The sequence below is a fragment of the Larus michahellis genome, chromosome 7, assembly GCF_964199755.1.
Source record: "Larus michahellis chromosome 7, bLarMic1.1, whole genome shotgun sequence".
In the NCBI taxonomy this organism is placed as follows: Eukaryota; Metazoa; Chordata; class Aves; order Charadriiformes; family Laridae; genus Larus; species Larus michahellis.
In genome coordinates, this window is record NC_133902.1 from 31,118,262 (window position 1) to 31,144,239 (window position 25,978).

General features: G+C 41.9%; 1 protein-coding gene across 27 annotated transcripts in view; it reads left to right on the forward strand.

The window, feature by feature from the left end:
• Window positions 1–25,978, forward strand: part of PIKFYVE (phosphoinositide kinase, FYVE-type zinc finger containing) — a 78,197-nt gene that overhangs the window by 16,056 nt on the left and 36,163 nt on the right. For 18 of the 27 annotated variants that reach the window (XR_012588238.1, XR_012588239.1, XR_012588240.1 and 15 more), the window contains 13 exons: window positions 2,354–2,443; window positions 5,616–5,754; window positions 8,383–8,540; window positions 9,327–9,438; window positions 11,197–11,344; window positions 11,843–12,010; window positions 17,668–17,730; window positions 19,745–19,874; window positions 20,228–20,408; window positions 21,683–21,757; window positions 22,386–22,493; window positions 24,597–24,737; window positions 25,467–25,593. Coding sequence is in view for 23 of the 27 variants with exons in the window: in XM_074593999.1 (XP_074450100.1) it covers window positions 2,354–2,443; window positions 5,616–5,754; window positions 8,383–8,540; window positions 9,327–9,438; window positions 11,197–11,344; window positions 11,843–12,010; window positions 17,668–17,730; window positions 19,745–19,874; window positions 20,228–20,408; window positions 21,683–21,757; window positions 22,386–22,493; window positions 24,597–24,737; window positions 25,467–25,593 (1,640 nt within the window). In the remaining 4 variants the exon portion in view is untranslated. Of the gene's footprint in view, window positions 1–2,353; window positions 2,444–5,615; window positions 5,755–8,382; window positions 8,541–9,326; window positions 9,439–11,196; window positions 11,345–11,842; window positions 12,022–17,667; window positions 17,731–19,744; window positions 19,875–20,227; window positions 20,409–21,682; window positions 21,758–22,385; window positions 22,494–24,596; window positions 24,738–25,466; window positions 25,594–25,978 lie in introns of those variants that run through there. The other 9 variants (XM_074594002.1, XM_074594004.1, XM_074594015.1 and 6 more) reach the window with 2 other exon arrangements.

Below are 25,978 nucleotides of genomic sequence, written 5' to 3' on the forward strand. Positions count from 1 at the left end.
GCTTGCTTCTAATATTCTTCAAGTTGAAATGCGGAAACTTCTGAAGTGGAGTTTTAAATTATTTGCAGTTCTTCCTTTAACCTATTGAATCAGTGATTCTATACCAGTGTCAGAGCAGGCTTTTAGCTTCAAATTTTAAAAAGGCAAAACCAAAAAATCTTCCCTTCTAACCACAAGTGTGTTGGGAGGTGAATCGGTGTAACACTGATGCTTTACCTGTCAGGTTTTGCGTTGGGCAACAGAGTATAGGAGGTGTTGTCTGTGTAAACAAGAGAAAAATGGTGTAAGTAACCAGCTGTTTCAACTGAAGCGGGATTGAAAGGACAGCTGTAAAGGTTCTGTGATCTTCTTTCACAGTATATTTCTTCTTATTGCTCTCAAATGAGAGGATCTTTATTTTTGTAAGATGAATAAAAGAACACTGTACTTTTTCTCAAGTGGTATGCAAGTTAATTTCTGAGGACTTTGATTTAATTTAATGTGGGGGGAGGAAGAAATAATCAGATGTGGTGTTTGTTCTCATTTCCCTAAAAACAGAAGAACAGGCAGGTGTGAAACTACTGAGAAGGTCTTGAGTCAGAGCCTTTTTTTAACTGAGGGATAGTGTTAGTGATATGTGCCTCTCAGCAGATCTCTTCTAGTGATTCTGACAGTATTAAAAAAAAATCTCAAAAACAACTGTCTTCAGAAAATGCCCCGACTCTTGCTTTGCATGTTGCTTTTCAGAGTATGGTGCTCCTATGTAGAAGCAATTAAATAATCATCTTTAGGCCTAAATAAAGGAAAGTACTTCTAGTTTAATGTCATGGTCACTTAAAGCAGTAATGTTGCGATGCTTGGGATAAATACTACCAAATATTGAATTGGGGAATAAGTATACGTGCTCAGAATGCTTCTCTTCAGGTGTACAAAATAATCGAAGGTATCATTAGTGCTTTCTTCTGATGTGTTATTAGTATCTTTATTATGGCAATTCAACAACTTGTATATGTGAACATGTAAAGAAAGTATTTGTATCTTTATTTTGGGCAGCTTGTGGCACTCAAGAAAAATACCGCCTATTCTTGAAAGGTTGATAACTCTGTACAAGAACACAGTCTTGTTGGGAGACACTGAATAAACACGGGCTGCTTTTGTGTGTGAGAGGGAGAGAGACTGAGATTAGGAAGTTTATTGTTGTTTTAGGAGGATTAAAATTTTCTTCAGTGCTTGTTGCTCTTAAAATGTAAAACTTTTGCAGTGGGCTTCAGTGCTTTTTTTAAATACTTACTTGTTAAATTTCTGATTGACCTTCAGTGGTTTAAACTCAAGATATTGAACTTAAACGGCACCACAGTGTAAAGTGGCAACTCACAGCTTCATAATGGAAACAGAGTGGGTTTTTTTTTTTTTTTTCTTATTTGTGACTTCTGCGTGAGAAGTAGTTTGCTTCAGAGGAAAACTTGGGAGTTGAGTCACTTCCCAAAATAATGTATCTGAGATAGGGCTCTTGCTGCTCCTGCTGTCATATGCTGCAAGGGAGTGAGAAAAGCATTTAGGGGAGTGATGCTTTATTTACTTGTCTGACATTGCTCTGCTCTTTGGGCAGATGGAACATGGAAGCGTGGGCTCCTGCTTTAACTACCTTGAAGGGCCATGTCCTTTAAAAGTGAAGGAGTGCTGTACTCTGGGCAAGTACAGCTACTCAGGCAAAGTTGTATTGTGTGCATTTTCTCATGAAAAACACTTATCATGCTAGTAACATGTCTACGTCCCAGAGCACAGATGGTACAGCTGTATCAGTTAGAGTGTAGTGGCTTGTATCTGATACAGTTTTGTCAGTAGGAATTTATGTTGATGGTGTAGAGACATCTGGTCTCCTTCCTCCTGGGGTGGAAGGAAAAGGAGGACAAGGGTGATAGCGATCAGGTTAAACAATTACAGAAGGTTGTCAGGCTACCTTGGTAAAAGCTGTCTAGCAATAGCTATAGATAGCATTGCTTGGATTGCAAAGATGATGTGTTAGGGAGATGGGGGCAATGCCTCTACCTCCAAAACACAAATAGCAGCCTCTAAGGAAGGAGGATGTGTAAGAAAGGGATATAGGGGAAGAGGGCAAGAAGGCAACATAACACGAGAATTAGGAAGAGGCCGTATTGTCCAAGATTTGAGTCTGAAGGGAGAAGACCTCAGCACTGTCCTCCAGATATCATGGGCCTACAGATGGGGACAGATTTCCCTATTCCCTCATTGATTTAACAACCGTGGGTGTGTGAGAGAGGTAACATTAACTGTATTTTAATTCCAGCTATTCTGACACTGCTGTGTGTGGCAAATCTCTCAAACATCTCTACCATGCTCCTTTTCCTTGCAGTTTGATTCACCCAGACTCTTCAACTACCACGTTGTCTGCACGCCTTGGGTCTGTCCAGGAGGATGCAGGGAAGTCACCAGCTAGGAACAGGTAAACTAATCATATCTGAGTATTTTCTGTTATGGATGCACTCCTATCACACTCTTCACTGTAAAGCCTGTATTTTGGGACTTGTTTTTACTGAGCATGCTGTTTCATGTCTAAAATGGGATATCCCATTACCCTTATATGATGATAAGGAAAGATCATTTGTGTACACAAATGTACGACTTTTGGGGAACCTGTGGTTTGCTGCTCAGTCAGTCAAACAGAGGTGGTGGTGAAGAGGACAGAAAGGGAAAGAGGTGGCTAAGAAAGGTGGAGTTCTGAGGAAGCTAAAGAAAAGGAAGTAACAAGAGACTTGGTAATGGGAGGCAAAGGCCGAGGTCATGGAGGAGCAGAGGTGTAGTTTTTGTTTGGTTTCTGTCTTCATCCTCCCCCTCTCCATCTGCTCTCTCTGCTCTTCCATTAAGTTACTTGTTTAAGTTACCAGGCTTCCTTAGGTTAAAATCCCATCATAGGTCTTTATGCAAGAGTGCTGGAATGAACTTGGAAATATTCATGTGAGCTTTAGTACAAATTGTGAGTGCTTGAGCTTAATCCCACTAAATAGGTTGGTATTAGAAGAACAAGCAATTTCCACTTCACAGTCCTTCTGCTATGGTTCTGGTTACATACTTCCATTATAGTTAAATTGGGGAAATAAAGGTGAGGCAAGGCTATGAGGAAGAGAACAAAAATAGTCCAAATTTCAGTGTTGGAGTCAGGAGACATTCAAAGACTTCTTTTCATTGGTGTAACAGGAATGCAGAACTCTTAGCAATTTGTAGGGATGTGGCAGGACCAGCGAAGGCTAGAGAACTCAGCTGAGAAGGATGCTGTGTGTGCCTTTCAGGGAACGGGCTGCTTGGAATCTTTAGCCTCTGTGTGATGGGAACGGTTAGGGCGACATGCACACTGTGCAGCTGAGAACTAAAGATCTCACCTAGGGGGAGTAAAATCCTGATGAATAAACTAGTACCAAAAAATCAATTCTGGGAAAACATGGCAAGGAGTCCAGAGTTAAAAGTTCAATGCGAAATAACTGCAGTGACGTCAACAAAGGACTGAAACCTTGAGTATGCTCTCCTGCTTCCTGTTTGAATTGATGTCTGTTTTAAAAGGCCTTTGCTGTTTGCTCACGTGCACAGTAGTAGGAGTCAGGCCCAAACTGCTCATTCAAGTTAAAATTTAACTCTGTGGCTGTTTGTGGCCTCACCATAGTACTTACCTGTCTGGACTCACTTTTCAGAAGTAACAATGACGTATAACCTATCTCTGTCAAAATTCTGAACCTGTGGAAACAAAGCTATTGGTTTTGAGCTAAGCACTGCTAGCCTTTAGATCTTCTCAAAGCAGCCATAGACGTTTCTTTGAGGCAAGCTTGACCATGCCTCTTCCTAGATGAGATGAAGCAAAAAAGATGCAGGTTGAGTGCAGGTAGCGGAAGTTACTTGGTATTGTGTGTTTTCCCTGAGAGTGGGTGATATGTGTCTTTTTTTTCTCAGACTGGTCATTTATGGGGGAAATACTAGCACAACAGTCAAATGCTGCAAGTGGAAGGATTCAAACTTCTCCTTTGCGGGTTCTAAAGGATAAGGATTTTGACTGCAAAATCTCCTCCTCTGTTTTTAGAAAAGATAAATATAATAAAGTCCCAGATGTAGTTGGTGATGATGAAGACACAGATATGAAATCTGACTGTTTAACTCTTGCTTAATGTGCTTTTACACAAATTAAAAATCCCTGCTGCTTGCAGGCTAGGTGGCACAGTTAAAGTAGCTGTTGCAAAACAACTGGGAGGAGTGCTTAATGATGGACTTTCGCATCAGTCTCATCTTCCGCATAAGAATGCTTTCTGTTAAGCTGCATAACTCTGTTAGAACTAACTTTGTTTAACTTGAGAGCATCTGAACAGTAGAAGACTGACAGTTTTAGCCTGCTTTGAATACCTATGACAGATAGTTTTTGCTTATCACCCCTAGGCGTATATGGATGTAGTGCCAACATAGTTTCCTTTGATTCTGCATAAATGACTAAAAAGGACCTAACTTAAACCCTTTGTCAACCCAGTATTCCTCCTTAAGAGACAAAAGAGGAAAATGCGGTGGTTTTGAGACTATTGTACCTTCAGTGCCTACTTCCTTGCAGTACAAAAGCTGAAATAGAGTGGCATTGCTATTGCATGCCTGGGCTCAGCCACAACATCCATTGAGAATTCTTGGGAATAATTAGTGTGTCTGTTAGCCAGTTAGCAAAGTCTGTGAAGTTACCTGGGTTCCATTCCAAAGACTAGAGGCTGTCAGCAGTTCTCATCACTGATACTGCTGCAAACCTCTTGACTTGGTTCTGCATTGACGTTTTGAGCTTCCCTGTTGCTGTATGCAGAAGTATTTTCCATCTTCATTCCTTAGAGCACTGTTAGCACGAATGGTTTACATTGCCTGCTTTTTTGCTGCTGCGTGATGAGAAGTTGCACTCTGGTTCTTCAGAGGCTTAGTCTCGTGAGATATTGGAGCAGAGGGTATCTGGAACTTGTATTTGCATTTGTAGCATTGCAATGATTATTGCAAAATGGTGTGTTTGTACTGGAGCACATAGCCAAGATTTCCTAATCAGCTGGGCTGAGATCAGGTGGATCCTCCATACCTCAGTACAAGGAAAATTGCCAGCTGGAGTGACCTCCAGCTTCAGCAGACAGTTTAGCCACCCTAGGGGACAGATGCTGAAACTTCTAGACTCTGCAAGCTGTCAGATGTATATTTCAGAGAGCTGAGGAGCAGGAATTTTAAATGGATCAAGGAGAGGGGGAATCTCAGTGTCCTGTAACAGGGATCTCTGTGTGGGCTGTCCTTGCTGGCATCTGTCTTGCCTCCAAACCGCTGGAGCTTCTAATTACCCAACATCCCATCCTTTCTCCGGTCTATTCAAATGCAGCCATATATGAATTGATGTGCCTAAACTTAGTTCTAACTGCTTCCTACAAAGAGCTTTACAAAAGCTTGTTTGACTTAGATGTTCCAAAGCAATACCCTTGCTTGCTAGGGATCCATTCTTCTGCTTTGATGGGGGAGAAAGCTTTAAGCAGTAAGAAGTTTCTTTTTTAACATGCGACAAGATCAACGTCTGGTGAAGCACCGCACAACGAACACTTACACTTCAATTCTTCTCTCTTCCACTCCAGATCAGCCAGCATCACTAACCTCTCACTGGATCGATCAGGTTCACCAATGGTGCCTGCATATGAGACCTCTGTCAGCCCCCAGGCCAGTCGCACACATATGAAGGCAGAGACCAGCGAGGATGAGCGCAAAATCCTTCTGGTACCTTTCAGACTTCTGTTTGTCTTGCTCTGTGAAGGCAATGAAGTTTGCCTTTCTTGTATGATGCAGCAGGAGTATCTTGCTGCCTTTAAAGGCTCTTGGCTGAGCCCTCTTACCTGGACATCTCCTCCAGGTGGTGCAGGAATGAAGAATATTGGTGCTGCTTTGGATGCCTCTGTCTTCCCTGAAATAAACCATAGTTTCATATGCTGTTTGCATAAAGGTGTTCACAGTTTTAATCTTCGTAATTGTGTTATGCCATGTGGACTTGGTATATGGTGGCTCCTTGTGGGTTAAACCTGTCATGGCTGTACCTGTAAACCAGTGACCTGATTCTGTATTTCTCCACGTTTAGATTTTCCCTTTCGTAGGCCACATAATTGGGAACTTTAAAGGGTTGCTTCAAAATGGTTACACCATGATGAATGAGTTAAAGCTGCTACAGCTCATTGGGCCAAAACATAACTTGGCCCCTCCCCATGTTTGCAGAATAAATATAACATTTTGTAGAAGGTTGTAGTGACGTGCTTGTTCGAAGAAAAATCAATGTGCAACAGTGTTCTGTGTAATCCTATTATCCCCTCCCCGTAGAGGCAGTGTTGCAGATGGCAGTTACTGTACGCTATTCAGTAGAAAACAGTGTTTCTTTTCTTTGAGGGACAGGAAGTGTTTTTCACACATTAAAAGATTCAAGATTGCTCCGCATTGCCAATTTGAAATGAGGAAGGCTGTTTCTGTGTTGTCAGGTATTTGTCCGCTGTCAGCAAAATGCATACGAGCATTCCTGAGGGTGCAGAAACACTTTAGTTCCTGTTCTGTTGCACAACTCCTTTCCAGGGTGCTCTGTAAATGGTTAACTATGTGAGGGAGAAATGTTTTTAAGGAACGTCTTTACACCACCATGCCCTGTGTGTGTTTGTTAATGAAGGAAAAATAAAATTTAAAATGCTATGAATGCAACTTGGACCAAGATGATCAAGTGCCAGTGCACTTCAGCTTCACACTGTTTAAATTTTTTTGTCTGTTTCTTTCCCTGGGGCAGAAGAAAATTGGTAGTATTGCTTCTGCTCATGTAAGAGCAGAAGATGCAGTGTCAATTAATGTAGGATTTTCCATGAATTTCTACTGTTTATTTAATGCCCTTAGCATGTGAAGCTGAGTCTATATCAGGAGTTAATTTAAAGCTTAACATATTCCATTCAGAAGACTAATGAACTTTGCTCATGAAATAAAAGGTAGGGGAGGATGTACGTACACTGGGGTAAGCACACACTTCTCTGAACTAGAGGTCAAAATCCTTGAGTTAAAAGGATTTGTTGTGTTCTGCTAGTTTGTCCAGTTTACTGAATTCACCATGTGAGTTCAGGGTAAACTACAAGGCAGCTGAACTGTGGAATCACCAGTTGCATCAAATCCTGTGGTCCTATGACATGTTCTGTCACTGATCCATTTGACTCCATAGCTGGTATGGAAAGGGAGCTGCTGACATTGCTTTTAGGGTAATACCAGGACAGCCACTGCTGGAAATAAAAGCAGAAAGCCAGTCCAGTAACAGAAGTGGAGCAAAACTCTTGGATGTCAGGGCACCCTTGGGAAAGTGCAACAGTGTGGGTCTGGCAGTTAACTGGAAAGCTGAAACCAGTTAAAATTTAATTAAAGCTTTTATTTTTTTTTTTCCTGTGTTACGCAAAAGCAGAATGGCTGAGGCATTTGAGGAAGTGAGCTGCAGTGTCTGTTCCCCACCTCTTGGGGTGCTCTGTTTCTCTCTCAACCTACTGCCAGGTCCTAGTTTCCACTCTGCAACAGTGGATTGTGCTGTGCCAAGCCAGGGTGCATATGGGAAAGCAGAAGGGGACAGGTGCAGAGGGACAGTCTGGTATGGATGGAGTGTAGCCTACACAAGAGTTGGCACACATGCTTAACAGGCCCCAAAATAATTTTGAGGTATATGATGAAGTGTTCCAAGTGGTGAGGGGAAAGAGATCCACATACTCAGAAATAATTGCGTTGAGAGGAGTACACACCTTTTTTGCTTAGTAGCCAAAGCTAGCAGTGTCTAAAAAGGCTTGCTACTGAACAATAAAAAAGGAATCCTCAATAAGAAATGGTGTCCCAGAACTTGAATATAGCAGTGTGCATTGCTGTGTCAGTGTGCTTTATATCTGGGCTTGATAATGGAGTAGTGTGTTTCACAAAGCCTAGGTTAAGCACAAGTTATACAGAAAAACCCTCTTCCAAAGGATGAGTTTCCGTTGTCCTCTATATTTACACACACCACCTGAATTTGAGAATAGGGTGCAAGAGGGCAGTAGTGAGGACATACGTATCTTATAGGCAGTACAAAGTCTTGCCACGTTAAAAACAAAACCCTCTTAACTCTGAGGGTACCCACTTAGTTTGTCCCTTATTCTCAACTTACTAAATAAAAGGAAGGGTATGAGGAGCTGATGTCTTGTCTGTTTGCTGTTTCTGTTTGCACTTTCACATAGGCTGTACAGAATGGCTTAGATTTTATGCCTGTTTGTGGAGGGCTTTTGATCTAGAAGCTGATCTGAGGACCGAGGTTGATGCCCTTGAAATCAGTGCTAAGGTCAGACTAGTAAGTAACTTGCACATCTCCCTGTCCAGGACTCAGTCCAGCTGAAAGATCTGTGGAAGAAGATCTGCCATCACAACAGTGGGATGGAGTTTCAAGACCATCGCTACTGGCTGCGGACACATCCCAACTGCATTGTGGGAAAAGAGCTGGTCAACTGGCTCATCAGAAACGGGCACATAACCACAAGGTAACCCTGATGCTTTAGGACAGCAGGTGTCTCTGTGACAGGAGGTTGTGAGTTTTATTTGATACAGAGTATCCTAGACTGCAGAGATAGACGCTTTTGCAAGGAGATGAGAAAGAAAATTCAGATCTCTTTACTGCCTACCAAAGCAGGTAGGGTTCTGACTCTGTGTGACACAAAACAGGGCACAGGAAGCTGACTGGTTTGGGAGGTGGTGTGGGAGGCAGCCTACGGGGCAAGTATCACTCAAACATTTAGAGAACAGTGAGTGTGTTACAAAGACTGTCTAAAAATGTTTACCGATACTCCGAAGGGCAAGTCAGCCCCTGGGATCAGAGATCACTGATAGTGTTTGACAGCTAAATTTTTGGTGGGGATGGCAAGCCCTTAACCTTGTTAAGTGAGTATAAAGAATCTGGTGTATAAAACTATGCGAGAGGGGGATAAAACTGAGATGGTTCTTAAGTGTAGAGCAACAGCCCTCACTCATCAGAGATGCTCAGTGTGTATAACTCAAGCTAAAAATATTGGAGGAGCACGAACAATATGTCTTAATCGTCTGTTGGAGACCTCAGATGAGTTTAGGGTACTGGCAGTCTCTTCCATCTAGCTCTGTACTTTGAAACAGCACACTCTGCTGTCTCTCCACAATATTTTAAGTAGTGTCTGATTGCGACAAGTCAAATAGCGCGTAGCAAATAACTCTTTCCTTCTGTAGCATGCTTGTACCATAAACCATGTGTGTTTAGAGCTAGACTTAGAAAACAATCTCTATTCTTAAACCTCCAGGGTCCAAGCCATTGCAATAGGACAAGCATTGGTTGATGGACGCTGGCTAGAATGTGTCAGTCATCATGATCAGCTCTTCAGAGATGAGTATGCTCTCTACAGACCGTTACAGGTAAAAGGAGTAGGAAAACTATGGTTCTTGGGGTTTGGCTGTGGACTAGAATCTTTTCTAATATTGTTCTCTAGCAGTCATTGTAGGCTTTGTAAATCATCTCTCTTGTACAGAGAATTGGGGTCCAGGCCTTTTTCCTTAGTGGTTTAAAGCCTGAGGAAGCTACATTTGCCCAGAAAGCTCCAGGGCTGTCCTCTGTGGAGGATGAGGTGTTACATGTAGTGCTGCCTGATGTGGAGGAAAGGGTCTCTAATCTAGGCTAGTGCCTCTCATGGTAAACATCTTCCATGGAGGCCTTGGAATGGCACAGTCTGTGCTTGTGGCAGCTGGCTGTCGTGTGCAGAATCTAGTATCGGTGTGCTATTACTGGTGATTGAGACACAATAATGGTCTTCTGTTTCAAAATTCTTTCTTTAAAAACTTCCAGAGAATGGATATTTTAGATACACAGTGTTAGATCTTCTTATATATTGTATTAGTAACCTTCTTCTGATCTCCACTGATGGCAGTTAAAAAGAATTCAGTACCTCAGCCACATGATACAAGATTGAGAGGGAGTCTTTGTCATGCCTCCCAAATAGGACTGGCTAGCTGAGGGGGAGGCAGGAAGCCAGTGACCAGAGATGCTATCCTACTGCATTTCATTGCAGTTGAACTTGCTGAGGGGTAAGAGCAGTCACTGGCCTGAGTGTTTGGATTTTTTTTTTTTTTAATTTGAACAAGATATCTCTGTAGCCTCTGTTAACTGAAAACACTCAGCTGAGAATCTTCCATGTTCTGTAGCTTCTCACAATAAACAATGGTTCAGCTGTCCAATGGACCTCAGTCAGAAAGGTTGCGGCCATTAGCATCTTGTCTTCCTCGTGCATTTTGGCTCTTGGCCATAGTCACTGATTGTCCACTGAGATTGCTCTGGGCTTCACCTGGCATCTCAGCTAGTTACTAGCAAACTGAGACAGTGCAGTTAAGTTTGCCCTTATCTAGCAAGTGCTTGTGGATCCCTGTTTGTAACTATTTGTAAGGGACTTACTCAAGGTTTAAAGCCTATTCTTGTTCTCATTTGCTGAAAACACTGTCTAATCTCATTTATCATGAACAAGTGTCAGGAGAAACAGTGTTGTTGACTCAGTTGCTTGCTGCACTCACTGTAGCCAAAGGAATGATAGTGAGAACTGCCTCTTGAGGTGACTGGAGGCATCAGGGTACCTGATGGAAATTGCTTAGATGCTCTCCAGGTTCTCTGGCACTCTAGCCATGCTTTGCTTTGACACAATAGCCCCAGCTAGAGCCCGACTTGTGAGTGAAACTCTTAAAGCTGCTTTGGTCAGTCCCAGAATTGCTCCAGTAACTTAGAATTAGCCTCCACCAAAAGCTGCATGTGCTGGTTTCTGGGCAAAGGATACGGTCATCACCCACCTTGGCTGGGGATAGGAAGCATTCAAAACTGCTTAGCTGGATGTGGTGACAGAAAATGTGCAGTAGAATAAACTTGTTTAGTGCCACTTAGTCACAATTTGTGGGGAGGAGGCAGAGACGAAGCAATGTAGGAAGTGTAAAGAAATACTTGTTTCCTGTGCCAAAGAGTTCCTATTTCATGCCAAGGGGGGTGGCTCTATGACTAACCTGGCTCAGCCCACTGAGAGTATCCTCTGATTTTTAAAATGTCTGATCTGCATTTGTAGCAGGCTGCTTTATAAGACTGCTTAATATTTCAGCAGAGCTGCTCTTTAACACCTTTTTTTCTTCCTTGTCATCTAGAGCACAGAGTTCTCAGAAACCCCATCTCCAGACAGTGACTCTGTGAACTCTGTGGAGGGGCACTCTGAGCCGTCCTGGTTCAAAGACATCAAGTTTGATGACAGTGACACAGAGCAGATTGCTGATGAAGGAGAAGATAACTTAGCCAGTGAGTTTCACCTGAGTCTTGTCCTCACTCTACCTTCTCCCTGTTATCCCCAGTCCTTCAGGACATAGTAGTTTAACCATGTCTTGCTTTATGTGTGTATGTGTTTGTGTGTGTGTGCATGGGGCTGTAAGGATCTAAGCAAACTATAACCTAGCTGGTCCTCCTGTTTCTTACGATGGATACAGTATTTTGTATTTAGTGGACCTGGTAGAGCTTCATACTTCCAATGGAGGAGAAGCATGTAAATTGTTGCCTTCTGTTTCTCAGGCAGACTTCTGTTTGATTTGGGCCCTGTAGTAATGCACTAAAGAATGCCCAATATGTCAGCATGCACACATGAAGATAAGATTAGAACTATGAAAATACTGTATTCCTGTACTATTGCACACTGGTCTTTATGTATTAAAGACAATTTTTCTCCTCTCCAATACCCACCCTCATGATACCCATTTGAACCCTTCTCCTCCCTGTATCTTCCCCCTTATCCAACACTAAAAGACTCCGCCAGCCCTAGCAAGCGCACTTCAGTCAGCAGCTTCCAGTCCACAATGGACAGTGATTCAGCCGCCTCCATCAGCCTGAACGTGGAGCTGGACAACGTGAACTTCCATATCAAGAAGCACTCCAAGTACCCACATGTGCCCCCTCACCCTGCCGACCAAAAAGGTATGAGGTAGTCACCAGCTGGAGTTGCACATGATGGAGAGCTGGGCCCTAACAATACTGACCTGTTTGGACACTACTTTTGTAGCTGTCTTACAGAGGGGGAAATACCATGTTTAGCTGGCACTGGCTTGCAGTTTTGATGTGCTCACCTCTGAGGAGGCTCAGTAGAACTGTTGAAACACCTTCTCTGCAGAGTGTGTAACTTCCCCTGTGACTTTCTCTTTGCAGTTGAAGCAAAGTCTCCTGTCCATCCATAATGGGGCAGATCCACGTAGACAGTTTCTGTCTAACTGGGGTGGAGAAATAGTCCGTGGATAAACCAGTTTGATATATGTCTCTACAGTTTGAGATTAAACTGGAAAAGCAAGCAAGAAAAAAAAAAAACAACAAACAACAAACAAACAAAATTAACTTGGAATAGCTCTGTGCTGACTTCTGACTGTACCTTAGTAAGCCTACATTTGACAGAAGAATCTCACTGGTGAGCAATAAGGCCTAACTTAATCCATATATGTAACATTTGTTCAAAAGAAAACACCCACTTAAGCGAAGCAGGAAGGAATCAAATACTCAGTGTCGAAGACTTCTTTTGGAAGGTTTTTTTTTTTTCCTCCTAAATAAGTACTAAATTGAAAAACTCTAAGCAAGATCCTTATGGAAAAAAATAATGTGCCTGCCTGTTGACAACTGCATTCTCCAAATTGGACGAGGGCTGACTGAAACCAGGGCTTGCCACTGGCTTGAGTCTAGTATATTCTAGTTGCTTTACGTGCTGGGTGGCAATTGATGTCTTTGCTCTGCTTCCTTACCTAAGGTTACATCAGCTTTGTAGACTTCTATCTTTGCCTGCTTCTAAGGAGTTTCTTATTCTTAATTATTGTTTCACCCCACCCCTTCAGTATTTCCAACTTTAAAAGATGATCCAGTGTTAAATAATTTGGACTCCTCCTAATGAATTAATCCCTTTATTAAAGTCTAACAGGTATCTTCTCTTGTTGTGAATCAGAATGCAAGACTCATGCTTGCATACAGATTGCATGTTCTGAAACTGTGAAAGGGTCACTGAAGAGAGTGAGGGGTGAGAACTAGTCACAGCTGACTTTCAGGGTATGCTAGACACGGGAGAGTGAGTGAGGCAAATTAGAGGGTGTGTTTATCAGTGCCTATTGTAGTCACCTTTTGTTATTTACTAAGAATATGTCTAGAAGAAGGGAAATCTAACTGCTTATTTTTCCCCCAAAGAGAGGATCAGGGCAGATTTGGAATTTGAGTTGATATCAGATGACTCAACGGTAGGGACTGGTTGTCAGCACTGCTGACACCATCTCGTTATTTATAGAGTCATAGAATGGTTCAGGTTAGAAGGGACCTTAAAGATCATCTAGTTCCAACACCCCTGCCATGGGCAGGGACACCTCCCACTAGACCAGGCTGCTCAAAGCCTCATCCAGCCTGGCCTTGAACACTTCCAGGGATGGGGATGGTTGTTTCCAGCTCATGCCCTAATAAAATTAAAAGCTAATGCATCTACAGAGAAAGAAAGGTGTGGAGAGGGAGAATATATCAATGAATTCCCTTTAGGAGGGAGGGATGCTGGATTAAGTGAGCTTGAAATAGGCCCAGGTGTGCTGCAGTGTCCTATGAATTTACAGCTGTAGCAGATTGATCTTAATCAGTGTGTGTCGGCAGAAAAACAGGCAGTAGTCAGTTTGGCTCTGGTCAGCGTTGTAAGGCTTGTAGAGTGATAGTCCTGGCTTCAGATATATCTGAGTCTTTATCTCCTTATACAAAAAACAGTACATGATGAAGGGGAAACGTAAGAGAGCCTGCCTCTCTCGAAAGCTGTTGACCAAATCAAGGCTTCTTATAGCCAGAACTGAAGCTCTTATGAGACAGATTTTGATGATGGAGAGCTCAAAGAAGATCAGCAGAAAAGGCAAGTTATGAGGGGACTTGAAAGGAGTGAGAGACTTCTGCCTTTGAATTATATACGTTGGCAGCACTCTGCTGTCTTTTGTGAATCTCTGCTGACTGATGTTTGCTACCTTTTCCTGAAATGTGTGGTCTCTTAAGCAGGTTATTCTGTAGGAGTGTAATTCATAGTAGAAAACTTGGAACAATTACTTTAAATAGAATGGATTTCCCTTGAGGGGAAAGTATCAGTAATATGTCCAGAACGAGTACAGGGTGGAGTTGTGCATCATTAAAGTGCACTGTGGAAAGATAGGTATTATCCTGCAGTTTTTTGAAAAATCTGTATCCTCTGCAAATACAGAGGATTTACTGTATATCTCTTTTTGTTTACCGGCATGAGAGTCTCTAGAGGAAAGGCCAAACCAGGGGGCAACTAGTTAAAATGAATGACAGCACCATGAATACCAAGATGTGCTTCTTTGCAATAGAGTGACTGAAATTTTGTAGGTACTTAGATGTTGTTACTCAAGGCCTTCAAAAATTAGGTGGGACAAAATGCTACAGTGCATACTGTAGTGCCTAGAGTAGTGAAATGGATGACTTCTAAAACTTGGTTCTGGAAATATTAAAGGTGGAGTGCAAAGACTTTGGCCCTGTGTTCCTGATTAATCCTGGCTATATTCAATGAAAGATGCCTTCCAGGGTGTTATAGAGTATTACAATGATTAGACAGCCAAGACTTTAGATAGTTAAGCTTCTACATAAAATAGGACATGGTTATTTTAAGAACAGAGTACTGTAGTCAGTCAGTGGTGTGGTGTGTTTGTTGCTGTCAGGGGTCAGTAACTTTGCTGTGACCATTATGGACACGTGTTATTTGGCTTGATTTCACTGGAACTGTCTTTCCTTAGACTGGATGACAGTGACTTAATTTTCTGTGAAATAATGAAGTAAAACTGAAGATCACACCTACCTTTTGAGGCTAGTAACTCAACTTCCTCACAACTGTGTAAATTACGGTCATTGGGGAAGGACTAACAGGACAAAACATCAGTGCTGGAAGTGCAGGTCAACTTTGATCTAAGCGGTTAGTGGGTTTCTTCAAATGATTACAGGATATGCAATTTCCACTAGTCACAGAGGTCAGCTGCTTTGAAGCAACGGCCTGTGATGTACTGTGTTTTAGAACAGAGTGGTCTGTATATTGGCCGAGTCTGACGGCAGGATTTCTTGTGATGTTACAGGCTGACTAATGTCTGGTGTGTTTCCATGAAATTCTAGTGACTCCAAGTTAGCTGGCATGTAGTATCTTACAAATGAGTATAGTGACTCACTTATAGTATCATCTGCCTGAAGACAATGGTACTTTATAGCGTGTATCAAAATGGGAAACAAATAAGATTGTTTTCTGCATTTAAATTGAGAGAAGAGATTAAGTGACTTATTTTAAATGTGGGTTTTATTTGCTGTTTTTTAAAGACATACAGTTATCAATATGGGAAACTTTATTTTCTAAATGTCTTTGCAGCCAGATATCCTTGATCTTGATAGCAGGTATTTTGGGTAGTTAGTTTTTGATGCCTGCATCTAGTTAGGAGGGGGAAAGAGAAGAGGATCGAGTAACCACAACACAGTTCCTTATCACCATTGCTTGCCAAGGCTTAGTGTGCTGCTGCCAGGAGCCTGTTTAGTGCACCTTCTTTTGAGAAGGTGCGCCTCAGTTTTCAGTGGGTATCTGTGGATGTAGCCTTATTTGTGTATCTAGAGGAAAAGCTGTAGTTTCTGGCCAGTCTGTTTTGATGTTTAACCAGAGAAATCTGTAAGGTGTATAAAATCTGCTGGTTTCCACTGGAGACCTGTGAATTTCTGTGTGCATTGTGGTATTTGCTTCCGATGATGCCCCTGAATGCCAGGCTTAGGAATTTGTATGTTCTGGAGCGGTGTTTTCGGTTTTTTACTTTGTTGTTTTGTTTTGCTGAGCTGTTTGGGGGAGCTGGTAAGATAGTCTCTTGATAGCTAACTGCTTGCAGATGAGGCTACAAAATATGCTACAGGAACCTCCTCCCCATCCAGCGTTCTGTGGAGCGTGATGCATATAGGGATGATGTGAGGTACAAAATGTGTGTTAGCCACTCTCACCATCTCAAACTCACACCTATGGGTGTGTTATCTGTCCAGTTTAGGAAGAGGCATGGTATCTTACCTTGTCAGGAACTTCCCCTGGAGCACAATGGGAAGCGAAGCTATAGGAGGTGAAGCTGTACTGAAGAGAAGACTTCCTAGTTCGGAGCTGCCACCTGTGTTTTTGTTCAGAGCATAACTAAGGTTAGATTTCATGTGGAGTTAACTCCTGCCTTGCCATGCCAATCAGGGATATATGTCAGACATAATTTGAGTGTTCACAGTAAGGGCTGCAGCCCTGAGGCTGTTGCAAGGTGGCATGGGATGGATGTGCTAGTGTAAATGCTCTTGTGTAGGTACAGCATGACATGACTTTCTCTAGGTAGTCTGTGAGGCTGTGGATGAAAAAAGCTGGCTTACCTTCAGCATTCAATCAAGCAGTAGGTGGCTTGTAATGCTAAACACTTAATCTAAGCAACAGATGAAGGGAATCTGCAAATCACCACCAAGCTGCAAGGGAGGCTTGCAACTTCTCTTTGGTACATTGATCACTTATTGAGTATCTGCACACTGGTCAACTGCAGACAGGCTCAGATTTTTAAACTAGTGGTATGTAAGGGGTCTCCTGAGTGTTGCTGTTCAGAGACCTGTGATTGCTTGTGTCCTGTCATCTTTCTGTTGCTTTGTGTTGGTGTCTGAAAGCTGCCTGGCTTTGCGTTCTGTTTGTGGCAGTAGGTCAGGACCATTCTCAGGAAAGGTGATAAAGGGCTAGCGTTGGACTTTGGATCATCATGCTGTATAAGTAATTGGGGTATTGCTTTTGTTTTTCCCACTGTACAATCCCTTTTTGTAGAAGCAGGGGACCAACTAAAGGCATAACAAGCTAATGGCCTCTGGAGAAAACAAACTTTTTGTAGGCAGCCAGCCTGCATGAGAGGTCAAAATCTAGCAAGCTAAACAAGTGTAGGAGGTGGAGCTTCATCCTGTTTCCCATATGTGAAGTGATATATAACTCTTGCATTCCTTTGTTGCTGGGAGTTCATCTCTGTCAGCTCGGATTACTCAAAACACTGTAAACTGTTTTAGACTTTAGACTTCTAGCTCTGGAGAGGCAGACTGTTTTTGGTTTCCTTCACTGTGTAAGATAAATCTTATAGCTGGTCTCTCCCTCAGTCTGAGATACTTCATTGGAGTCTGAAGCAAAATGGCTTCTGAAGCTGCATTTTTAGAGCAGAGGAGGCTGTTCCCTGTCTGGACATTCCCATGGTGTCTGCTCTCAGCTTAACACATTTGTATTCAGATCTAGAAAAGCGCAGCGTGGGTCAGTTGGAAAAGCAAACTCTTTTTAGTTCAGTCTTTGCTCGTGTCTACTTTGTTTGTTTTGTTTCTTCACAGTAATAAGTACTGTTTTCTTGTCATCTTAGAAGTTTTTGATAGAACAAGAATGAGAGGATATTCTTGTCTTGACCACTCATCGAGCTGTTGCTAAATTGGTGACTAAACACTTAGATGAGTAATGCTGCTTCTTCTGGTGTGGGCGTGTACATTGTAATTATATGGGCGCACCAGTGTAACCTGTCATTTTTTGTCTCCGCCTATCTCCCTCTTCTCTTTTCTTTCAGAGTACTTGAATCCTGAAAACGGAGGGCAGCAGATGTTCTCTATAAGTGATGCTTTTATTAAAGGTAAGGAGAAACTTCAAATGTTGCTGTTGTGCAGTTTTAATATTTTAATACAGCATTGGCCCTTTAGAAACATTTATTTGACAGTAAATCTAAACTTGTTTGTGGCAAAACTGATACATAAACTGTACTCTAACTTTTTTGAATGCACTTTCAAGCTTAAATTTCTTTCACTTCTCAGACTTCTTCATTCAAAAGCACTCAAAGGAAAAAGCTTTTACTCTCTTCTTTTTTTAAGTGTAAGTGGCAAGTCTGTTCACAACTTCCCCACCCACAAACTTGTGTAACAGACACTGATTTTAACTTTCCGTGCAAGCAAATGGAGATGTGATGTGATTAATTGTACTGTTTCTATAGAGTAGCTTAAAGCTTCATCTCTTAAGTCTTCCTGGGTTTCCTGTCATCACCACCACTTCTACTTCTGAAATGAAAGGCCATTAGCTGCAGTTGTGAGGTTTAAAACCCTTCCAATATTTGTGTCAAGGTGCACTTGTTAGCTTTTTTCTCCCAGTTAATGGTGTTGATTTTGGTGAGCTCCTAAGAGAAGGAAACAAGAAGGAAACCCAAGCGTCTGTGCAGCCAGAAAAATAAAGTCTTTGATTAAACTGACGCTTAGTTTTTAACTGAGCTTTTGCAGGAGAAAGAAAAGGGGAAAACCCAATGTAACTTCTCTTAATCCTCTACACAGCTAATTTTGGGTATGGAGCATCTGGAAGAAATTAATTGTTGTTTTTAAAAAGTCTTTTTTCAGTAGTCCTGCTCAGGTTACTATTGTATAAGGATTTTGCTGTTGTATCATGAGCTCTGAGGAGTTTTAAGCTTGAACTCTGAAGGCTTACATACTTGCTGATGAAAATTTGTACAGTACTAGCATAAATTACTTATAGTCAGCCATTATGAGAATGGGGAAGTTTTTAACTTCCCTCTATAGTATCATAACACCTGTGTGGGAAATAACCTAGTAGCTCTTTCAAAGCACAGAAAACTGTGCTGAAATAACCTCTAATCTTGGTATACTGCCAGAGTACAGTTCTAAGGAGTTACTACAAAATATAGTCATTGAAGGTGACAGGCTCCCTCCAAGTGAGGACTCTCTTTTCCTGTTGAAACATGCTTTCTCCTTCCAAAATCAGAAAGGGCTATAGTTCATACTGTCATTTAGGATTAAAAAAGTTGTATTCAGTGGGTACATTCTTCATTGTCATCGTGTTTATTGTAGCAGGGAGATACCTGGGTATGCGATGGTTTAGGTGAATGGAGGTGAGAAGATGTGCTGAGATCTTTTAAAAAGCTTGAGCCACTTTCTTGACAGAAGATCCTTGAGCATTCTGTAGTATTAAATGCTGTGACCTGACAGCTCCCTCTGCACCTGAGCAGCAAAGAGGTGCTGTGTGGGACTGGGGCTGCAAGTCACATAAAGGTTCAAAAGTCTGACATATGAATTGGTAGCACAGCATTTCTTTAAAATATGTTTGGGAGATGTGTGAAACAAGGCCTTTACAAAGATATTTTTGATACTTATGCTGCAGCCTGAATGAAATAACTAGATCTTTTAATACCACCTATACATAGATGTCTTCAAATCAGGAGCTTTTTGTGGATCAAATCAGTGCCTTTGACCAATGTTCGAATTCTAAAAGGCATTAGACTATGTATTATGAACATACACAATATTTGGATTTTGCTGCTTATTTATAGGCAAAACTGAGGAGTAAGATTTTTTTTTCCTTGTCTCAACAAACTTGATAACGATTCAATTCCAGAAGAGAAAACGTTCTGCTATATACTAGCAGTAGAAGAATCTTAGTAGCTCACTTTACCATTGTACACTCACCACTGTTATACTCAGTACTGGTTGCTGCATCATGTTACTGTGATGTCTAGCTGAAACTCAGTATTTCAAGAGGCTTAGACTTATATCTTAGTAATTTCTTTCCTTTTCAAAGTAGCCTTTCAGAAAGACACAGGCATTCAACTGTGACCTTATATTAACACAGATTTTTTTTGTCTCTTGCAGAGTCGTTATTCAACAGAAGGGTGGAGGAGAAGTCCAAAGAACTGTTTTTCACGCCTCTAGGCTGGCACCACAGCAATCTGGATCTATTGAGAGAAGAGAATGGGGAGAAACAAGCCATGGAAAGGCTGCTGTAAGAAACATGTAGAAAATGGAATTTGCATATCTTGAGTAAAAATTCCTGAAGCCCCTGTATTCTAACAACTTTCAGTGGAACTTGATCTACAGTGGACAATACAAGGGACTAATCTGCATTAAGAAAACAGCATTTTTACAGTATCTTTTGATTGCTTTTTTTCCCCCCCTGTGACTTTTGTATATTGAAGTACAGGACCAGAGTTGACTGTAGAACGTTCTAGGCAGCTGTTTCTTCAGAGGTCTTCCTGCACCGTAAATGTTAAGAAATTTACTTCTAAATGGGATTTCAACTAATCACTGCTCTGTATTTTTCTCACAAGAAATCTATTTGTTTTGCCTTTTTTCCAGGTCTGCTAATCACAACCACATGATGGCACTGCTTCAGCAGCTTCTGTACAATGAGTCCCTGTCACTCTCCTGGAGGGATATCATTGTACCTGTGGTCTGCCAGGTAGTTCAAACTGTACGGCCTGATGTCAAGAACAGAGATGATGACATGGATATCCGCCAGTTTGTCCACATCAAAAAAGTGAGTTTCAGACAGTGCATGTGGGGAAACAAAAGGTTGTAGTTTCTGGCAGCACCCCTTGTTTGAAGAGAAGAGTCCTGTTCCCACTGCCCCCAGCATATTCAGTGGTGTAACTGGCCAGCGTGGCCTTTGGATAAGGTGCGGTTCTAGAAAAAGTTGCACAGAAGGACCTTTACATCCTGTGAAAGGTGCTTTAATACCCTGGAGCTGACATCTTCTTTCAGGCTGTAGTTTGCAGAAGGTAGCAAAGGGCAACACCTCTGTAATGACTTGCTTCCTTTTTTGGTTTCTGCTTGTTTTGTGCTTGGGTTGGAGATGGACTGAATGCTGGACAAGTAGCTTGCAGGAGTCTGTGTAGCAATCCGTTGCTGTATAACTATCCATTATGGAGGATGGAACTCCTCCCATGCCAAGTACAACGACTTTCTTCAAGAGGAAAACTTAATTGTTATGGAATGGTGCGTCTAGTTCTGCCAGATGGCCCAGTGTTGACACTGTTGAACTGTAAGGCTGGAGTTGTGGCATGCAGAGTTTCTTCTGAGAGGCTGATGTGAAACTAACATCCAAGGAGCTAGTGTGACTGAGGATCAAAGCTTGGGCTTATTTTTTCTTTGGCAAAATTCACCTCAGAAGGCCTCTTTTGTTTGGAAGCCATATAAGATGTGAGGAGAGCCTTACAGTTCTGGTGGTAGGTCTGTGGCATCTCTTCAGGCAACATCAGTTATTGCTGCCTCTCCTGAAACTCCAGTTCAAAGAGCAGATACTCAGAGGTGAAAGCTTTTCATAGCTGTCTGCCGTTTTCACACGCTGATGAAATGTTCTCTGAAACCTGTTATTCAGAAACCCATTTCATGTTGTTTATTACTGCTGTGATGGGTTGTGACTGGAGGCACACCAATCAAGTGTTTGAAGTTTTCAAATAGTAGGTAGATGTTTGCTTGGTTTTTCTCATTTTTTTCGCATGTGCTCCCCATGGCCTATAGAAGTTAGGTTCCCTTATTATGTTCCAGAATGTACCCAGCTTAACAAATATGCATCTGTTGGGAGGGCATAGAGATCTTGGAACTTAGTACTTATTTTCATATTGTCCTTAGTTTGCCAGACTTTAGAGAAGAATTGTGTGTCCAGCATGACTGTATCTGATCTTTCATCTGATAATTGATTAATTGTGTAGCTTGCACATAAGCTACAATAGGTATTCTACATGTTACGTTTACTGCATGAGGAGTTATGGGAGTGTATGACAGTTCTAAAACCGTTCTTTGCTTTATTAGATCCCTGGTGGAAAGAAATTTGACTCCATGGTGGTGAATGGATTTGTTTGCACGAAGAATGTTGCACACAAAAAGGTAATGCAGGTTTGATTGATTAAGTGCTGGCTGTAGTGCATGCTGAGGAACCAAGTGTGCTGTGACTTCCTTTTTTGTGTCGTGAAGCTTTTCTTGCCACTCAGGAAGTTTGCGAGCTCTCTCTAGTTTGAGACCTTAAACAAGAATGGCTTTTAAAGCATTTATTTTTCCAAGCTGTTTTCTTTTAGCCCAGAGATTCTAGGGGTGGAAGCTTTCCTCATGCATGTATAGAAAAACATCCTTTCCACCCCTACCACCCCAGAAGGCATCTAATAATTACCCCAAGTTTTAGCTAAAAAAAGGCATTTGTGGTTCTGACTTATTTAAAGGCTCACTTTACTATATTGTCATAAGACAGGAGATCAAGAGAGAAGTGTTCTTGGGAGTGACTGTAAAACATCTAGCATTGCACTCTTACTGGACAGTAGCTGTGAAATACCAACAACTGGGTGTAAGATCTTCAGAAGAGGAAGAATGTGTAGTTGGGTCTGCAGGGGGGGCATAGCTGAGACACCCTTTGGGGAGAAAACCCAAAAATCAATCGTGGCAACTGTCTTTTTTTTCTTGTGTACTTTTTCCGTTCGAGGTGTTTGTATTTTTGTTTTAACTATTTTTGTGTCTTCTTTAGATGAACTCTTGCTTAAAAAATCCCAAAATTCTTCTGCTGAAGTGCTCAATTGAGTACCTCTATCGAGAAGAAACAAAGTTTACCTGCATAGACCCTATAGTTCTTCAGGTGAGAGCATGCTTTTGTTCTTGGTTAAAATTGCCTGAGGTCTAGTGATTCAAACAAAATGATTATTAGTGCACATATGATTTTTTTTTTTTTTTTCAGTGTGTAAGGTGGAGTTGAGTGAATGGGATTGCATAGGAAAGAGAAAAATTTCCTCTTCTGGCAGCTAGCTAAGAAAACTGCTGCAGTAAATACAGGACAAACCTGTAGTCTTGTGCTGAGGGTTTTTGTCATCCATTTAGCTGTACTGAGAGTGATCTTATGATCCTCACACTTAAATGCAGCATTTTAGAAGAGACGTTTTTAATGATATATGCTGTATAAGGCATGTGGAGTTCAGAAGGTCAGAACTAGCGTTGTGGTTTAGGTATGTGAAGAAGTATTAGAAAAGTTGCATTAGGTTGCACCCATTTTATTTCTAGTCAGGCTTGAAAAAATGGGACAACAACCAACCTAACGAAGTGATGAACTACAAAATGTCACTTTGGAAAAGGTGCCCTCCCCCTGTGAGCCCCTGAGGTGCCTTAAGTATGAAAATGCTGAAATGGATAGACCGTTTCTTTAACACACTGCATTCCTGTCTGAGAGTCAGTCTTCAGGTGTTTGCCAGGATACTCATAACAAGGGTATTTGGTGCCCTACTGAGCTTGGGCCATAATGTTTGTTTCTGTATTTGACTATTTCTTTATCATATGCATTTGGGATCACGTCTGATTGGTGATTAATTGACAGGATTACAGGTATAAAAGCTTTAGCAATAACACCTGTCTCAGCCTAGTGAGTTGGTTTTCTAGTAAAAGCTTAAACTGAGATTTATCCTTTGTCTGAATGATGTTGAAGTATCTACTATACTTTCTAAATACTGGTCTCCGATTGTGTCAGTGTCTGCTTCAGAACATGATCATAACTATTTGTGTACCTGCATTAACGTCCTATCAGACAGAAAATACTACAGAAATAGTAGTTCAACTGAAAAGTTCAGTGTCTGGCAAAAGCTTTATCTTTGCTACGCTGACGTGAATGTTTGTGTTCTAAGGAGCTGGCAAGGGGTATCTTTCTCTTGCACAGAACTTTTAAAACCTGACTGTTGTGAGCTGCAATAACACAATTGAGAATACCTGGCTTGGGAAGCCGTATCCTCCCTCTAGCAGTGTAGGCATTTAGTTCTGATAGAGTTGCAACCCTGCTTTCTCTTTCTATGCATGGTAATAAAAGTGTGGGGGGGATAGGGAGATGGAGTGAGAAGGTGGGCATAGTTAGAAGAGCAATTTTGCAGTGCACAGTGTTTGGAATCCCACTCCAGAAGCACTGTCCTCAAGTACAGATTTAGGGACTGAGGCTCTGTGTGCAGATCATAGAATCATAGGGTTGGAAGGGACCTCTGGAGATCATCTAGTCCAACCCCCCTGCCAGAGCAGGGTCACCTAGAGCAGGTTGCACAGGAACGCATCCAGGTGGGTTTTGAATGTCTCCAGAGACGGAGACTCCACCACCTCTCTGGGCAGCCTGTTCCAGTGCTCTGCCACCCTCAAAGTAAAGAAGTTCCTCCTCACGTTTAGGTGGAACTTCCTATGCTCAAGTTTGTGCCCATTACCTCTTGTCCTGTCCCTGGGCACCACTGAAGAGAGCCTGGTCCCATCCTCCTGACACCCACCCTTTAAGTATTTATAAATCTGTAAAGGCATAGAGCACTGGTGTAATTTTCATGAATAAAGTGTCTCTGGGTGCCAGCACTCAACATTAGTATGTCTCTGAAGGTGGAGAACACAGTATTGCAAACAGCTTTGGTTTAGGATGCTCCAATTCTAGCACCTTTTGAAAATAAAGCCTTTTTCCATGTAAGGTGCATATATATATACATTTGGATTCTGCTGCAGGTCTCTTACTTCAGACTGTCATCGGACTATATCCTCATGCGCAATTAGTACATATAACAAATTACTGATAAAGTGGGTGTTGTGCTGCGGGGGTGGGGAAATGTTGGACAACAGGCAACTGATCATACTTTTGGGATAGCTGGTTTACCTGTTTTGTGGGAAACACTTAAGTGTGTTTTTTCAGATGGGTTTGCAGTAGTTAACTGCCATACTTTGTTCCTGTCTGCAGGAAAGGGAATTCTTGAAGAACTATGTACAACGGATAGTTGATGTCAGGCCTAATTTGGTCCTTGTTGAGAAGACCGTGTCCCGAATTGCTCAGGACATGCTCTTAGAGCATGGTATCACTCTGGTCATCAATGTCAAGCCGGTGAGCATTTTCTGTCAGTCAGACTGGGCCTTGTGGGTGGTTCTCTGTAATCTCTCCTTTTAGCAAGCTCCCTGGAGAAAGCAGAGTTGTCTTATTTTCTTCTTTAACTAAACCTGGAGTCTTTTTTAACAGTACTTCTATTCCAAGAAAGCAAGACAGCAAACCTAAAGCTCAGCTACTTTCCTCAGCTCTTCACAGCTACTCTGCTGTGTCCTTGCTTGGTAGGTCCTTGTACCCTGGCTTTGTTCTAGTTAACTCTGACTCCAGTTTAACAAATTCTGCATGGGTCCTCAGTGATCTCCCGAGAGCCTCTCTGTCCCCGTGAGGCATGGCACAGACAGCCAAACAGAGAGGGGCTGTGGGAGTTGGCTGAGCTCCTGATAGCTAGCGTTATGCTGACTCCACTGTACCTCCTGGAACTCTTTTCACTTGAACAGATTCAGATATCTCCAAGGAAGGGCACAGTCTTGTCTTTCATCAGAAACGTTTACCCAACTGCTTTTCTAAGATTGTGGGTGTATATTGTGGGTGTGTGTTTGTGACTGGGTTTAACCCAGAGCTTGTGTCTCAGTGAGAGGTTTCCTCAATCATGCTGGCATTTTTTTTTTGTTTTGTGGTGATTTGTGTGTTTTTGTTGTTTGTTTGTTTTTTTTTTAAGAGCAAGCTAAGGATGGTAGTATCCTCCTTGTAGATTCTTACTGTTATTTCCATTTTTTTTTTTTTTTTCAGCAAGTGTTAGACCGGGTAAGTCGAATGACCCAGGGAGACTTAGTGATGTCAATGGATCAACTGTTGACCAAACCACGCTTGGGAACCTGTCATAAATTTTACATGCAAATTTTTCAGTTGCCCAATGGTGAGTAAAGTTTGATGTGTCTTAGCTTGTGTGAGTGAAAGGATAAATGCTTTGCTTCTCTTAGCTAGATCTAAACTGTTGGGTGCTTTGTGTGTTCAAGTAGTATCCTTCCTACTCATTTTTCTTGTGTTACATCTTGGAACTACAGTGGACTGGCTGTGGATACAAAAGCATGATCTTACTAAGATGAGACACACTAGACTTTAATTAGGCTGGCTTCTTCCTTACAAACTGTTTTTTTTTTTTTTTTTTGTCTTCCCACCACCCTGGAGTTTGTCTAGCCCAGCTTCCTGTTCAAAACAGGAAGGATTAGTTTCAGTGCAGGATCAGATTTCTCAGGGCTTTGTCAGCCAACTGTTGAAAATGTTGCAGAACAGAGATTTCA